This window comes from Abrus precatorius, unplaced genomic scaffold (assembly GCF_003935025.1).
Source record: "Abrus precatorius isolate BTA unplaced genomic scaffold, Abrus_2018 Scaffold9, whole genome shotgun sequence".
Classification (NCBI taxonomy): Eukaryota; Viridiplantae; Streptophyta; class Magnoliopsida; order Fabales; family Fabaceae; genus Abrus; species Abrus precatorius.
In genome coordinates, this window is record NW_020874439.1 from 34,317,224 (window position 1) to 34,329,502 (window position 12,279).

General features: G+C 33.3%; 2 protein-coding genes across 3 annotated transcripts; both read left to right on the top strand.

The window, feature by feature from the left end:
* Positions 1-3,920: 3,920 nt before the first annotated feature.
* On the top strand, positions 3,921-4,623 carry LOC113850538 (heavy metal-associated isoprenylated plant protein 23-like). The gene is made up of 2 exons (XM_027481105.1): positions 3,921-4,077; positions 4,325-4,623. Exons 1-2 carry the CDS (start codon positions 3,921-3,923, stop codon positions 4,621-4,623), a joined length of 456 nt encoding a protein of 151 aa, XP_027336906.1.
* A 4,013-nt stretch (positions 4,624-8,636) lies between these two features.
* LOC113849979 (trafficking protein particle complex subunit 12) lies at positions 8,637-11,240 on the top strand. Of its 2 annotated transcripts, XR_003502158.1 has the most exons (3): positions 8,637-9,796; positions 10,104-10,175; positions 10,674-11,106. XR_003502158.1 is itself a non-coding variant. In XM_027480264.1 (2 exons), the coding sequence occupies exon 1, from the start codon at positions 8,716-8,718 to the stop codon at positions 9,793-9,795; it is 1,080 nt and encodes a 359-aa protein (XP_027336065.1). In that variant the 5' UTR covers positions 8,637-8,715; the 3' UTR covers position 9,796; positions 10,674-11,240. The 2 variants fall into 2 exon arrangements, 1 of the variants encoding a protein (XP_027336065.1); XM_027480264.1 differs by lacking the exon at positions 10,104-10,175 and having other exon boundaries at positions 10,674-11,240.
* The last annotated feature ends 1,039 nt before the right edge of the window (positions 11,241-12,279 follow it).

Sequence of the window (12,279 nt, forward strand, 5' to 3'; positions counted from 1 at the left end):
TATTCATTATTCTTAGCTCCCAACAAAAGAATTAATTGGACAGCTGGTTCACAAAATAAAATAAATCCCTTGAACCAGCTTGAACGCGTTGCGCGATGTGAACTATGACCTGAAAGCAGAGGGTTCCAGCTTACACATGTTACGTTACATGTATGATGTTTGCTTGTATTATTCCACCGTCCTTCACCGATTATGTTGCTGCCTAGGTCTTTCTCTGTGACTTTCAAGGAGTAAGTATGACAATAAAAAATGTAACCGGATCGTAAAATAAAGGATGTAAATTAGGGTTTTTAAAATACTGGTTAAAATATAAAAAGCAAAAAAATTTATAGAAAAAAATGTTACAATACATTCTATTGTAATATTTAAGACAATCTTGTCATAATTTTTAATAAAAAAATTTGTATTAATTTTCTAAAAATTGTCTTTAAGATATTGTTAGCGTAATCCTAAAATAAATTAATAATGAGATGACAAAAGACTTGAGTAAGATTTTTTAAAGTACAAATTAATATATACAGTAACACTATAGAACTATGCTAAACAATAAGAAACATTTTGCCAGTTCAAAGTTTTAATTTTCTTTTATTGAAATGTGATTTTTTATAGACAGACATATTCCTCAATTGACAGTTAAGGTTAATTCTTTTCAGGCTAAAAATTATTAAATACTTAGAGAAAACTGTCGTGATACGTGAATGTCACTGTCAAGTTTATGTACATATCTTTATGATTTATTGAAATTACAGAATATTCATCTCTCTTCTTGCGAGTCCAAATTCTATGACAGGAATAAAACGATTACGAAATTATTTTCGTTCTGTCGACTAAAATTATATATACTGTTTGTTAATTATTTAACGCTAGGGAATAAAACAGAAGATGTGCCCTCAACTCCTGATGGAGATTGGTACTTTGGACCAAACAACACGTTGGCTCTGCTCCTACCAACTTCTGAGCATATCTGTTCACACATCTTTCACGGTATTCTTTTCTTCTTATTGTATGCAATATGTCGATATATTAATAAATATGTCTAAACACAATGAGGAGAAACTGTAGCCCAGTTGGAGGGCGAGTCTTAATGGATATACATTTTCCTATTTAATGAATAAAATAAATTCAACTATTCTTGTAAGTTAAAATTAATTTATAATTTTGAATTTTTGTAAAAGATTTTTTATTTAAATTTTTTATATATTTTTCTTTTTAAAAACTTGTCCAAAAGATTCACCCAAACTAGCACAACTGTTTAATATCTTAGTTAATTGGTAGAGTTTTAAAAATATCTGATGACAATGTGAGTGAGTTCAAACACTAAACTATCCTGTTAAGAATGTCTATTAAGACTCGCCTCAATATTTGGTCCTCCGTTATACGTAGAAGAGGTGTGACGACTTTTATTGCAACTTCCGTCCCCATTTCCTAATTAAAGTTGTTCCTTTCACCGTAAACAAAGAGAATCTAGAATCCAAAAGCAAGAGAAAGCATATAAAGATATCAATGAGACGCTTTTCTGTCCAATTTGAAGTTTAAAAAGGGATGAACTGCATAAAAACAGAAATCCCATTTGGCATGTGTTTCCGCAGCAACTTTCTAAAACAAACACGAGCAATTAATTGCTAATTCCTAACTTATAAATTGAAGTTTTACTTTAGTATTATATTATAAGTTTAATTTTGATGTATAAATAACAAAAGTTTTATACTTCTCCCCATAAAGCTAACATTTCAACTTCTATTTCTAACATATTTCTTAAAGGTTGCCAAAACAGTTTACGATTGATTGAATGACAGTATACAAAAATTTTATATTATCAACGTATTTTAATTAAATGTGTGTATTATTCATGCAATATATATTTTTATAATACTTTTAGCATTAATTATTTCTTATCTTTCTCAATAATATTAATCATTTTATTTCATATTTTATCTTTGTATTATGTATTTTGTTGTACAAAGAAATTGAATAAATGTAATCCTAGTTACACGTCTCACATGTGTACTACACTTTTTTTCCGTCTTATTTTCAGTGTAAAATGTAAATATAATACGACATGATCCTGTGATTAAACTTTGTGTTCTCTTTGAGCTCGAGGTAAATTAATACAATGCATGTCCATGATCTCAACTAAAAGCTTCCAAACCAGGGAACGTCAACGTTGTACAGATATATTGGATAGAATGCTTCTAAATCAACCTCCAATTGATTTTGTTATATACATCCAGGACGTTAAAGGTTAAATATATTATGGGGTGGTATCGTGATGCATGCTTCTCTTTTCTGTTCTCATCCACTTTTTGCTGCATTTGTCTACTTTTTACCTTTTTCTTTTTACTCTACTTTTGTTTTCCAAAAGTGACTCAGAGCTTTCTGTAGTTTAGCTGTTGATTGCAAAAAGATTATGCAGTGGGTTACTTAAATTATTCAAATTGCTTCTTTGGCACCCTTTAAGAAATATCTTAGAAATAGAAGTTGAAATGTTAGCTTTATGGGGAGAAGTATAATTGAGGAATCAAATATCCCAAATTCAAACAAGATGAGAAAAGAAACTTAAAAGAGGAGATTAAAAAAGTAGGGCTCGGGAAAAGGGAAAAAACGGTCATTAGATCAAGTAGCTTGGGATTTGGATGATGACTAATGAAGCATTTCTCTTATAAGATTCATGAACAACGATTACCATTCATAATAAAAGTTTTTGTCACAAAGTAGTGATCACCCTCTTTTTCTAAACTTTTTTTTTATTATCATAATTGTCTATTTTTAAAAACTAATTACTTAAATAATATTTAAGAATCATTTACCAAAACAGGTGAATTAATCGATATCCGATTAGTGTTAGAAAAAATAATAAGTTTCAATAACTAAAATGTCAAAGACTGAAAATGTTGATGGTAACTAATAAAGCATGTAAGGAACCCTAGTTTTTAAATTCAAATTTACTTATTTTGTAAATAATTATTAAACAACATAATTCGAGTAATTAATTTTTAAAATTAAGTTATGGAGGTAAAAATCCATTTAGTGGTACACTGTTCACACAAACTTTTTTTGTTAATACAAGGCATAGATTTACGTATATTTTGTGTGAAGCTTATAGGCTATAATTTGAGGTCAATTTTAATGGAGGGTAAGAGGCTCATAGCCCTTGCAATATCAAGGGCCACGTTTCTTTCATCGATCGGTGCCAAATGCTTGCAGTTGCACCATTTCAAATTTAATTCCCGTCATTATCTGATACACATTCTGCTGTTTCGTTCGGACTTGGGAGGATGCATCTGCTTTCACTTTCGTCCTTAATAAATTATTGCCCTTCAATTTGAATTGAAGCCTCAATCAGAGAGTTTTCATTAGCTGTCACTTGATAGGTCAATTTCTTTTTTTAATATTATAACAAACAACTTTGTTAAATGTCAACTGAACCACAAGCATTACCATAAATTTTTACTATTTATTTACAAGCTCAAGATGATATAGGAACTGAGCGACGTTTTCCTTCTTTTCTACTTTCTTCAACCCAAGTAGAAAATTTCTCCACTAAGAAGTTAGAACCCATTTTAAGGTATCCAAAAGGCTCGTTTACTGGGCTAGGTGGGGGCCACTACCTTTTCATTAATTCATTAATTTGATTCAATTCAAGGCCTTTATATATAAGTAGGCATGTGTGTGGTAAAAAAATCACAAGGTAAGTAAAGAAGTTCTTAAGAGAGCAGCATTGCTTATAGATCATTACAAGGTAAGGTAGGAATCTTTTTCTGTTTTGCAAGAAAGTTCCTTGCAACTTCTTTTGGTTTTGGAGCTGTCACTCCCTTGTTCTCAATATAAATTCACTTCCTTCCTTGTTTTCATATTCATTAGTAAGTGATTTTTTCTCAAGTATAAACCATTTTACAGGTTCTGATCCTAAGTACACATAAATGGGTGTTGGAGGGTACTTGTCTGATCTAATGGGCAGTGGCTACCACCAGCAAAATAAGACCAAAAAGAAGCAATTACAAACCGTGGAGCTGAAGGTGAGGATGGATTGTGATGGCTGTGAGCTTAAGGTTAAGAAAGCTCTCTCTTCGTTAAATGGTAAGCGTCGTATATATAGTATTTCGGTTTGTCTAACTTTATAATATTACACGTAATAAGAACTTAGTATACAATATATTTTTATTAAAAATTACAACATGTATTAAAATTTGTAATTTTTAATAAAAAATATTATATATAAGATTTATGTGTAATACTGTAAACGTTAAAAAATTCTATAATATTTATATAGTATTGAACATTTTATAAGGTGATGGAATTAATAAAAATGGTGGTGAGAGTGTAGGAGTGAAATCGGTGGAGATAAACAGGAAACAGCAGAAAGTGACAGTAACTGGGTATGTGGAAGCAACCAAGGTTCTAAAGAAGGCCAAGTCCACAGGGAAAAAAGCTGAGATTTGGCCTTATGTGCCTTATAACATGATGACTCATCCTTATGTTGCTTCAGCTTATGACAAGAAGGCTCCTCCTGGACATGTGAGGAGAGTGGACAACTCTGCCACCATTGGAACTGTGACATCATTTGAAGATCCATACATCACCATGTTCAGTGATGAAAACCCAAATGCATGCTCTATCATGTAGACACTAGACATATTATGAGAAAAAAAAAAAGGTAGTATTTTTCGCACGGTACTGTACATTTTCAAGTTATATCTATAATAATTATATTTTTACGTTTACTTTTTGTATTACATTTATTTTTAATGTCCTTTTTTTACTATTATATATTTTTTTCGCTTCTTTCTATCCCTCTTGAAGATATAAGAATTCTTTTAAATATAGTTTTTTTTTCCCATTTTAAAGTACTTGTTTTCATATAGTGTGTACGTGCATTCAGGGGATGTGAGGAGACGTTATTGTGATTCTTTGTTTTGCTAAAATTTGCTTCAATGGTTCGGACTCCTGAACAGTACTAACAGAGTGAAGAGACGTTAGACATGAAGTGGGGTTGGTTGTTACTTGTTAGGAGGGCAACCTTTGAGTTCATGACTTCTGTTGTTTCGAAGTTATGAGTTGTGTGATGTTGTGGTTTTCTTTTCTATCAAGATTGTCCTTAGTTGCAGGGCTACAGGCAAACTGACCCCAGTGTATGACCCAAATACCTTTGTAGAGCATTGATTCAACAGTATATTTTCATCCAGATTATATTTGTCATTGGTATTATTGCAGCATCGTTTAACAAGATCTGCAAGGGTGTTAAAATATCAAGGAAAAAGGTGTTTAATAATAATTATGTCACAAATCCATTCACAAATCCATTCACAGTGAAGGGTTATTGTTTTAAGAAAAAAAATGATATTTTTTATCAGTCAAGGCATGATCTAGCAAGACCCAAGTCTTGTTAAAATGTTCCAGGTCGATTAAGAATAAAGATATATAGTAATCTTCCTTTCTTAAACTAACTTCTGAGAATGAATTAAACTAATTTTTTTAATAAACCGTAATCGCTATAGACAAATCCATATTCAACGCACTGATGCTAAGAAAATTGAAATTGTTGGAAGAAAATCAGATGGTTTACATGCCAAATTCATGTTTTAAATTCAATTTGGTGAGATTGAAATTTAAGGGACTATTTAGTTTCAGGAAATATTTTTTATTTTTATTCTATTTCTTGTTTTTAAATATTTGTGCAATAAAATAATGAAAATAACTTTTTTCTATTTATTTTCACTGTTTCTTACATAAATTTTAAAAAATTTAAAATAGAACAAAAATAAAGTATCTGTTTTATAATTTGTAACGTCTCCAATTTTGTAATATTAATTATTGTTATTTATATAAATTTAAATATACACACACACACATATATATATATATATATATATGTGTGTGTGTGTGTGTTGATTTACTTGATAATGATGTTTATGTGTATTAGGTATATAGATGTGTGTATGCATAACTGGATACGACTGAAATGAGTTAAGTACTTAAGTGCAGGGAGTAATTCTGAGTTGTTCTTGCTGCAGCGAGAGAATTCTAGCTGTAACGAGAGGGCTCTCAGAGGAAGGACTAGAACTGTCACCATATCGCTGTAGCGAGAAACATATCGCTATAGCGAGAGAGCGACAGTTTGGGGTGCATTCCTGGGTGTAGTCTCGCTGTAGCGAGATTCTGCAGAAACCAGTGCAGTTTCGTCTGATATTTTTGCTACAACGAGAGGGCGTGTCACTGCAGCAAGAATATCTCGTTGTAGCGAGAGTGTCGCGACCAGAAAAGGATTTAAAGGGGGTTAGGGTTCGGGGAGAGTTATTTCTCCCTCTCCCTTCGAAATCTCTTTGATCCTCTTCTTCACAAACCCTTTTCTACCGATTAAATTGCCTCCAAAGCTGTTCGTGAGCTTGATTGAGGGTTGAATCTGCATGGAAAACGCTTGAAGGTGAGTTTTAATGGTTGAGGTTCCGTTTCTCATCCCTTTTTCTCTATTTCGGGGTTTCTTGGATTCTCATGGAGTTCTTCCATGTGTTTTAGGCCAAAATCTGTGTAGGGAGCACGTGGTTGAATTCGAGTGTGGATCTTCAATCCAAGGTAAAGCGAGGACTCTACCCTATCTCAATGTATTATAATTCTTGTGTGTTTCGTTGATTGATGCAATGTGGCTGAGATAGGGAGTAGAATTTTCATGTTGAATGGAAATTGGTGTGCAATGTGATGTGTGCCATAATAATTAGGCCCCGTGAGGGTGATTGTGTGTGATGAAATGTCATTGATTGGTGAATTAATGATATTGTGAACAAATGTAGGCCTGAGGGCCGTGTAATATAAATGAGTATTGGCTACATGCTGTGTGATGTGAAATGAATGTGGGCTTAGTGCCGTGTATTTGAATGCAAATGTGGGCTGTGTGCCGTGTGTAAGCATGAATATTTCATGTGTGAATGAAATGTATGTGAATGGGGCGCGTAGCGCTGTTGTAATGTGCTGTGAATTATTCAGCGATACACTAAGGTGTGGAAGATGTGAACGATAGAAATACTTGGGGAAGGAGGAGTGGTGGTGACACTGACTGTGGAACAGGTGTACCACAGGTCACACACTCTCTTCCTTATTAGACCTTTGACCACTATCTTTGTTGAGCGACTCGTGACTGCCCACGTGGTATCCATAAGGCGGGGGTAACCGGCGATCATTCATGGTATAAATCTGTGATCACAGTGTCACAATGAGTGTTACTAGCGTGTGTATGCACGAGTTTATAAATTGTACTTATGGATGTGAAGTGCTGTCGATGTCGTGAGTACATCGGTGTTAAATGGACATATGAATTGTATTTGTTTAATGTATTGGAAATGTGTTGGAGGTGAGACTCTAGGTTGACTATGTGTTTTTGGGTAGTGTAGTGTAGTGTACTCACCCTTACATTCATTTTTCAGGTAATTAAGACGATTAGCACCAGAATCAGTAAAAAAGTGGATGAAACTGCTATAGGACTTAGGATATTATTTTAAAAATTGTTGTATTGAATAAGTCCTGTAGCAACTGTTTGATGAAATTTGTAACTCCTTTCTTTATTTAAAATGTTTGATGAAACTTGGATTAAAAATGAAAGTTTTATTATTTTAGAAATTTATAAAATTCTTTATTTATTAAAAATTAAATTTAAGGTGTTATATAATTAAAAGTAAAAAAAAATGTTTTAAAAAATTTAACTGTACTTAAGTTGTCCAAAATTAATACAACGATTCCAGTTTGCTGGCAGAATCAAAAACAGTATTTTTTACTAAAACCAAACCCATAGAAACATAAACTTGCATTTTGGAGAACAACAATATGTGGACATATTACCAATGTCGAATGAATTCGTGCAAAGAATGGCAAGTATCAATTATGAAGACGGCATAAGAGCCACGATTTAACAATTTTCACTGTTCAGTATGGCCCTTTTCATTTCATTTTTCTAAGCAAATAGAAACTCGCCCATTAAAGCCAAGAGCCAAGAGTTTCCAAGTTTTGTGTATTATCATATTTAGAAAGTTATGGAAGGATTAAATTGAGAAGTTATACAGTTTTCTTTTCTCTGTCTCTCTCAAATAAAAGTCATAAACTTTTATTCTCAGTAAAATTTCACATGTTTGGTTAAAATTTAAGGCAAATATTATACATTAAGGAAATGGAGATGATATATATATATATATATATATATATATATATATATATATGTTTGAAAAGCGATTAATGCTGTGATCTTTAATGTAATTTGATTTCTGGTAAAAATATTTCTTATTTATGTTACACTTCCAAACCATGCACCCTTTTCTTTTTGAATAAGCTATTCACAGTAAAAAAATTTGATCAAATGCACTCTAAAACATACAAATTGTACAATCTAAATAAACCACTCTATATCATTTTTGGAAATTTAATAAATAAAATAATTAAATTTATTATCGGTTGAAGTTTTAAACATAAAACTAATTTTATCATAACACAACTTACCCCAGATACTGCATAAGATGATAGAGATTTTGCAAGCGTTTATTTATTTTTTAATGTTGGTGTATGGGTCTAATGTCGGGCCACAGATATTGGGCCAGGCCCAATTAAACGCAATGACGAACGAACCCACCTAAAACCCAACGCTCGGTTCTCCACTAAGAACTATTCTTCGGTACTCCGTTGAACTCCTCCGGCGTCTCTCCCACTTCCGGCGAAGTTTCGTTCACCGGCGGAGTGATGGAGTCGGAATCTCCGAGATCCGAATCTGAAACGCACCCGCTCTCGAACGAAATGGATGACCTCTGCCACGACATGAGTTCCCTCCAAGACCTAGCGAACCGCGGTGCGTGGCGTTCAATCATCGACAAAGTCTCACGCGCCAGAGCCCTCTCTCTCCTCCAAAAGCCCCACGACCACCTCACCTACCTCGCCTTCAACGCCCTCGCTTTCACCAAACTGCGTCGTTTCAACGAAGCTTCTGCGGAACTTGATTCGCTCGAAGACCTCGATAGCTCTCACTACAGATACGAAACCTACCCGAAAATTTACCCTAATCGGGTCGGATCCATGGTCCCTTTTTCCCTCCGATGGCTCCATTCCCTAATTCCCATAAAATTGGGTCAACGACAGCAAGGGATCGATCGATTGTACATTCTCCTCGATTTTGTGCGCGAGAAGATGAAGGAGAAGGAGAAGAACAACCTTGGTGTTTCTCTTGGTGTGTGGAGAAAACGAGAGGTTTTTGTTATGAATTGTATAATTGGGCACCATTTGAGTCAAAAAGAGTTTGGTGTTTGTTTGAGTTTGATGAAGGAGCTTCTTTCTCGTGATTCTTCGGATCCTTTGTTGGTTTCGCAACTTGGGTATATGCAATTACAAATTGGTGACTTGGAGGGTGCGAAAGTTTCGTTTTTGAAAGTGGAGAATGAGGGGAAGAATAATGGGTCGTTGAGTGAGGTAGAGTTGAAGAACCTTGTGAATAGGAATAAGGCGTTGGTATATTTGGTTGGGAAGGATTATGTGTCTGCGGTGAGGGAGTATGAGGAGTGCATTGAGAGAGACCAAACGGATATAGTGGCTGTTAACAACAAGGCTCTTTGTTTGATGTATCTTAGGGACTTGTCTGATTCTATAAAGGTGTTGGAGAATGCCCTTGAAAGGGTTCCTACTGTGGCTCTCAATGAGACCCTTGTTGTCAATTTGTGTAGTATGTACGAATTGGCATATGTAAATCACTCTGATATTAAGAGAACGCTTAGTAGTTGGATTGCTCGTGTTGCCCCTGATGACTTTGATGCATCCTGTACTCGTACATGAGGTAGTTACTAGTTGCTTGCAAATTGGCATTCTTGTAATGTTTCTACGTTTTGTGTTTTGTTCGTTTAGAGGATGCTCTACTTTTATTGTTTTGCATACTTGTTCAGTTGTTTGTCCTTTCAATCACTCCTTTGGCCTTTCTTTGTCTTTGATTGAATGAGATGTTCATACTTTATTTCATCTCCCCTTGTACTTGGAAAGTTGAAACGTAGGTGAATTGTGCAATATCTTCTGTCTTTTCCTACACTCCTGTAGCCTGATCTAAGTTTGATTCCAACTGATTTTGCCTTTTTGTCTTGAGTATCAAGGGTAGTGTATGTGAGCTTTGAGCATCCTGGGGCAAAAGCGAAAAACAATACGGAGGTTTGTATGATGTGAAGGTGTGTACAGTGTGGGAGCTAGGAAAGGGACTTCTGATATATTACTCCATGGAGTCTTTGGTTCGTGGTATTGTGTTGGTGAAACTTTCATGCAGCATATAGGTTGATGATAGATTGGCATCTCTGTTAAATTACTTCCTTTCCCTCTTGTTGTCTTGTTACATCTTTCAATTGGTGATTTGACTCGAAAATATGACTGTTGATTCGTAATTCGCTTTTGGTTTTCAAATGCTTTGTTCAGAATCGGTGTTCTTTGTTTCAGTTTTTTCTGATGATAGTGGTATTAACATATTAATAGGACTTACTTATAAATTTAATATACTTGCCCTAATTCTAAACTGTGATAAGTGATATACTTTATGGCTAGAAGCCTAGAAGATAATCATACTAAAACCCTCAGAAATTGTTTGCAAAATCAATCTGAAGATTTTATTTTGAGACATTTGGAAGATTTACTTATCTAATATGTTGTTGTTCTATTACTCTATTTATATGCAGAATTAGCGGGTATGAAGTGTGTTTGCGGCTTTAGTGGGTGCTTAAAGCACCTAGAAATGAATCTTGCTTGAATCACTTGGTAATTGCTTGTCAACCATATGGCACTGAATTCTTTCTGGGCCTTGTACACACTGCCGTCACAGTACGGGATATCCAGTATGATGCCTGGAGAAAAGGTACAAATATGGATCTTAAAGGTGTGTTTGGTTCACATGTTGTTCATCAGTAAGCTTTCAAAACCTGACAGCGTCAAAATTGTTTCACAATTGAGAGACTAATGATTTTAGCAAAAAAAACGCTTGCATTACATTCACAAAATTTGTAAAGGACATTGTATTGTTTTGGATTTAGTTTCTTTCTGACCTTACTATTTCAGTTGTAGCTTATTCCTTTTGACCTTACTGCAAGTATTCATATTGATTTTTGCACTTTGCTTTTATTTTCGCCATCGTATCTCCCTTTCCTCTGATTGAATATTATGGTGGAACATGAGATGAAAATATTGTACTGAATGCATATGTAACTAACGTCTTCTTTTACTATAAGGAGCAACAATTTTTTGGTGTTCTCATTTGATTGAATGTGTACTGTTTTAGGCTATAATGTCTTGAAGAATGAAACTATTTGGGTGGAGTCTATTAGACTGGTTTATAATAAACTGAGATGGTATTAACGTGGATTGAGTTTTAATAAAAGGGGTTAAATGTTAAAACAATGCCATCATTCTCAAATATAACGTATAGAATATAAATTTATTTATCTAATCACTGGATTGTAACTATAATTGTTTACATATTATGATAAAAGCTATCTGAGTGAAATACAATTCTCTAAATCACCTAACTATCAATCGATATGCTTTCTTAATTACTGTTCTCATTCATAGCTTTTGCTGCTAAGTATGATACCAATAATTGAACTGATATTGCAATTTAAAAACGGTGAAAGCCATGTCTTTCAATTAATGAAGAATCGTAAGTCTCATTTTCTGACTGATAAAAAAATTATGATAGTCAACAATCATCGTATTCGCACAAATAGCCTAGTTTTTTTTTATATTTAAATAATATATTTTTAAATTTTTTTCCTCTAATTAGTATACATGTAAAAAAAAAAAATTGGACTTTTTTTTTTGTTACGTAAGTGTATTTGCACATCTATAGATGGTATTCTTTTTTATTTTATTTTTTTAAATAAGTATAGTGTATTTTAGAACAACACTTGCCTCTTGGACATGACACGTGTTATGTAAAAAGCAAGTATCTCTGCTTTTGGATGATAACATCATCTCTATTTTTGAGGTCAATTTAAGGTGAAATTTTTGTGTATCATGAATTTTACAAATATTTAATATTATGAATTTTAAAAAATAAAAGATTAGGAATCGTAAGAATTTAATTTTAATTGTAGTATTAATTGTTAGTAAAAAATTAATTATAATAAATTTAATCGACATATTTTTTAATAAAAATATAAATTAAATTTATAATTGATTGAGTTACTAAAATTAGAAGTTTTTAAAACGATATTAAAAATTGTAAGAATTTACGTACAGGTCAAAACTTATTCAAGAAAGAATTTCGCTATCTTAGGACTATTGTAGTAA

What these genes read in the sequence shown, in the direction of transcription:
- LOC113850538 (XM_027481105.1), top strand. Translation starts at nt 3,921, where the DNA reads ATGGGTGTTGGAGGGTACTTGTCTGATCTAATGGGCAGTGGCTACCAC. An exon ending in AGCTCTCTCTTCGTTAAATG is followed by an intron (nt 4,078 to 4,324) that starts GTAAGCGTCGTA and finishes GTGAGAGTGTAG; the next exon opens with GAGTGAAATCGGTGGAGATA.
- LOC113849979 (XM_027480264.1), top strand. Translation starts at nt 8,716, where the DNA reads ATGGAGTCGGAATCTCCGAGATCCGAATCTGAAACGCACCCGCTCTCG.